This window comes from Eulemur rufifrons, chromosome 30, assembly GCF_041146395.1.
Source record: "Eulemur rufifrons isolate Redbay chromosome 30, OSU_ERuf_1, whole genome shotgun sequence".
Taxonomy (NCBI): domain Eukaryota; kingdom Metazoa; phylum Chordata; class Mammalia; order Primates; family Lemuridae; genus Eulemur; species Eulemur rufifrons.
In genome coordinates, this window is record NC_091012.1 from 104,213,302 (window position 1) to 104,216,592 (window position 3,291).

General features: G+C 48.6%; 1 protein-coding gene across 1 annotated transcript; it reads left to right on the forward strand.

Moving 5' to 3' along the window:
• The first annotated feature begins 159 nt into the window (after positions 1–159).
• NDUFB11 (NADH:ubiquinone oxidoreductase subunit B11) lies at positions 160–2,975 on the forward strand. Its single transcript, XM_069463477.1, has 3 exons — positions 160–694; positions 2,444–2,574; positions 2,749–2,975. Exons 1-3 carry the CDS (start codon positions 488–490, stop codon positions 2,873–2,875), a joined length of 465 nt encoding a protein of 154 aa, XP_069319578.1. The 5' UTR covers positions 160–487; the 3' UTR covers positions 2,876–2,975.
• The last annotated feature ends 316 nt before the right edge of the window (positions 2,976–3,291 follow it).

Sequence of the window (3,291 nt, forward strand, 5' to 3'; positions counted from 1 at the left end):
GGCCTGCTCTGATTGGCAAGCATTTGCCACCTCCCCACTGCCCGAGCAAACGCCTTGCAAGTGGAGAACAAGAGGAGCTATTGGCCAATCCGGCAAGGCCCGCTTTTTAGAAGCTTGACTTCCTTTGAAAATGAAAGACTAGAGGAAGCTCCACCTCTCTCCCCAAAGGGCAAGGGAAATCTCTGGGCCATTGGCTAGGAACTGTATCCATCCAAATGTCACCGCTTTCTTCCTAGCAAGGAAATGAGGAGACTTAATAAAAGATTTCTCAGCCTGACCTAGAGGATAAGAGAATGGTTCGTCCCGCGAGACCATGACAACGGGAGGTAGAGTGGGCTCCTAAAGGCCCTACCTCATTTGAAAGCAAAATCAGACCCGGGACCTATTTAGTGTGGCGGAGGCGGAGCGATAATTATCGCGCTTGGTCCAACTGCAGCTGCGCACAGTCGCGTTTCCGTCTCCGCCCTTGAAACCCTGCAGCACTGTCATGGCGGGTGGGCTGTTAAGTTTGTACGCTCGCCGCCTTTCGGTGGCAGTGGCGTCGCGAGGGCTCTCGGCTGCCCGCGTTCGCTGGGAATCCGGTTCCTCCAGGGCTGTGGTTGCCCCGTCCGCTGTGGCGGGAAAGCGGCCGCCAGAACCGACCATGCGCTGGCAGGAGGACCCAGATACCGAGGACGAAAACCTCTATGAGAAGGTGAGAGGGAGGGGGAACAGAATGCCGGAAGGGTCAATCGGGGACCGGCAGACGGGGGGGCGCCATAGAGGACATTCTTAGGCGGCCGAGGATTGCGCAACTGGCGAAATCTTCGAAGACCTGGGAATTTTGCATAGCTTGTTTTCCTCCTTTGTCCCCTGATTTCGGTCCATGGCCAGAGGTAGGATTGGCCTTATTTTGCAGACAGAAATCAAACTTGAAGTGGGCAGCGCTCAAAACACGTGAGAAGCACTATAGCACGACAACCATAATACTAAACACTGATAAGGCACTTGCTTTGTGCCGTCTGTGTTCTAAACACTTAAAGTACATTAACTCATCCTCAAAACAACCCGATTTTGAGGTAGGCACTACTATTTATTATATCCATTCTACAGCTGAGGAAACTGAAGCACAGAGATGTTAAGTGGATTGCCCAAGCTCACATAACTGAATACGTGGTAGAACCGGTATTTGAACTTAAGGCTACCAGGTCTTCTGTGCTGTATTAATAGAAAAGGCTGTGAAGTCAGGTGGCCCGGGTTGGAATCCAAGCACTGACAGTTACCCAGCTGTGTGACCTTGAGTAAGTCGCTTAACCCCTTGGTGCCTCAGTTTCTTTTTTTCTTGTGTACCAATCACATAGAAAGTGCCTCAGTTTCTTTGTTTGTAAAATGGGAAAAGTAATAGGACAGCTTCTAAAAATAAAATACTGCACACTTGCCTCATGTAATTAAATGAGTCAAAATGGTCAGAACAGCAGCTGACGCTTCATAAGCACTCAGCATTAGAAGGTGTCTATTATTGTCATGTTCCACCTCACTGAGGTATTGTGAGGTTTGTGTATGTGAAAAGGCCTGACACATAGTAAGTACTTAATCAAAACTAACCTCTGGTTAAGGGGCTTGGATATATAGGATGCTTATTCATTTATTTGTTCATTGTGTAGATATGTATTGAGGGTTGCTGTATGCCAGGTACAGTTCAGGGACCTAGAGGTACAGCAGTGTGGAAAATCAGATAAGGCCTATGCTGTCATAGAGCCTACATGATTGTGGGGAAGACAGAAAATAAACATGTGAAATATTAGAAAACAATAATATAGAGTAATATAGGCTGAGTGCAGTGGCTCACGCTTGTAATTCCAGTGTTTTGGGAGTCTGAGGGGGGAGGATCACTTGAGGCCAGGAGTTCGAGACCAGCCTGGGCAACATAGCGAGGCCCTGTCTCTACCAAAAAAAAAAATGATGTAGAATAATATAATAGATAATAATATAAGATAATGTGGTACAAAAGGTCTGGGGTGCTACTTTGGTAAACAAATAAATGCTAGAAAGAAAGTTAAGCAGGATAAGTGGATGAAGAGTGACTTGGGTGTAGGGGGCTATTTTATCAGGTTACACCATAAGAAATTGCCAATATGCAACCATCTTTGACCTATAAAAATAGCAGTTTCCTGTGGTTCAACTTAATAGAGTGACTCGGGAATGCCTCCTAAAGGAAGTGGTGATGAAGCCAAAACCTTCAATGATGAGACAGATTTTGCCATGACTAGATCGGGAGGAAAGGCTTTCCAGGCAGAGGGAAGAGCAAGTGCAAAGGCCCTGTGGTGGGAGGGAGCTTGACACATCCTAAGAATAGAAATAGGAATTTAATGAGGGAGGGGAGTTTGGAGACCAGGTTCTGCAGAGCCTGCATAAGGCTTTGTGGAGCAGGAGGAATCCCTCACTGACCTCTCCTCTTCCACAGAACCCAGACTCCCATGGTTATGACAAGGACCCTGTTTTGGACGTCTGGAACATGCGGGTCGTCTTCTTCTTTGGCTTCTCCATTGTCATGGTTCTTGGTGGCACCTTTGTGGCCTATCTGCCTGACTACAGGTTCATGGGTGTCCGAGAGAGTAGGATGGGTAGGGGGTGGAGGCAGGGGTGGAGGTTGAGGGGGACTTGGCCAGGAATCTTGTCCTTGTACCATTGGGGAATGGGGACCTGAAATGGGGGATAGGAGTCCAGTGAAGCTCCTTCAACGTCTACCCCTACTGCCGCTGCCTCCAGGATGCAGGAGTGGTCCCGCCGGGAAGCTGAGAGGCTTGTGAAATACCGAGAGGCCAATGGCCTCCCTATCATGGAATCCAACTGTTTCGACCCCAGCAAGATCCAGCTGCCTAAGGATGAGGACTGACCAGTTGCCGAGTGGGGCTCAAGAAGCACCACCTTCCTCACCCCTGTCTGCCACTTTGTCCTCTCCTCAGAGCACCTAATTAAAGGGATTGAAAGTCTAACTGGCTAGTATTGATTTTGGTTGTTGTGAAGGGGCTATGGGGGTGGGGGTGTCAGAAGCCTTAAAAGGGCCTCTGTAGCCTTTCTTGCATGTTCTGGTTGTCTATTGCTGTGTAACAAAGTACCCTAAAACTTAGTGGCTTAAAACCACAGTTCATTATCTCTCATGGTCCTGTGGGTTGACTGGGCTAAGTGAGGTGGCTCTTCCTGGGGTCTCAGGTAGTTGCAGTTACATGGTGGCTAGGGCTGTGCATCCAAGATGGATTCTTCACTCACATGTCTGGCACTTCAGTCGTCTTCCAGGTGGCCTCTGTCCAG

Coding starts and splice junctions, on each gene's coding strand:
- NDUFB11 (XM_069463477.1), top strand. CDS start 488: ATGGCGGGTGGGCTGTTAAGTTTGTACGCTCGCCGCCTTTCGGTGGCA. Junction 695..2,443: donor ACGAAAACCTCTATGAGAAG/GTGAGAGGGAGG, acceptor CCTCTTCCACAG/AACCCAGACTCCCATGGTTA. Junction 2,575..2,748: donor GCCTATCTGCCTGACTACAG/GTTCATGGGTGT, acceptor CGCTGCCTCCAG/GATGCAGGAGTGGTCCCGCC.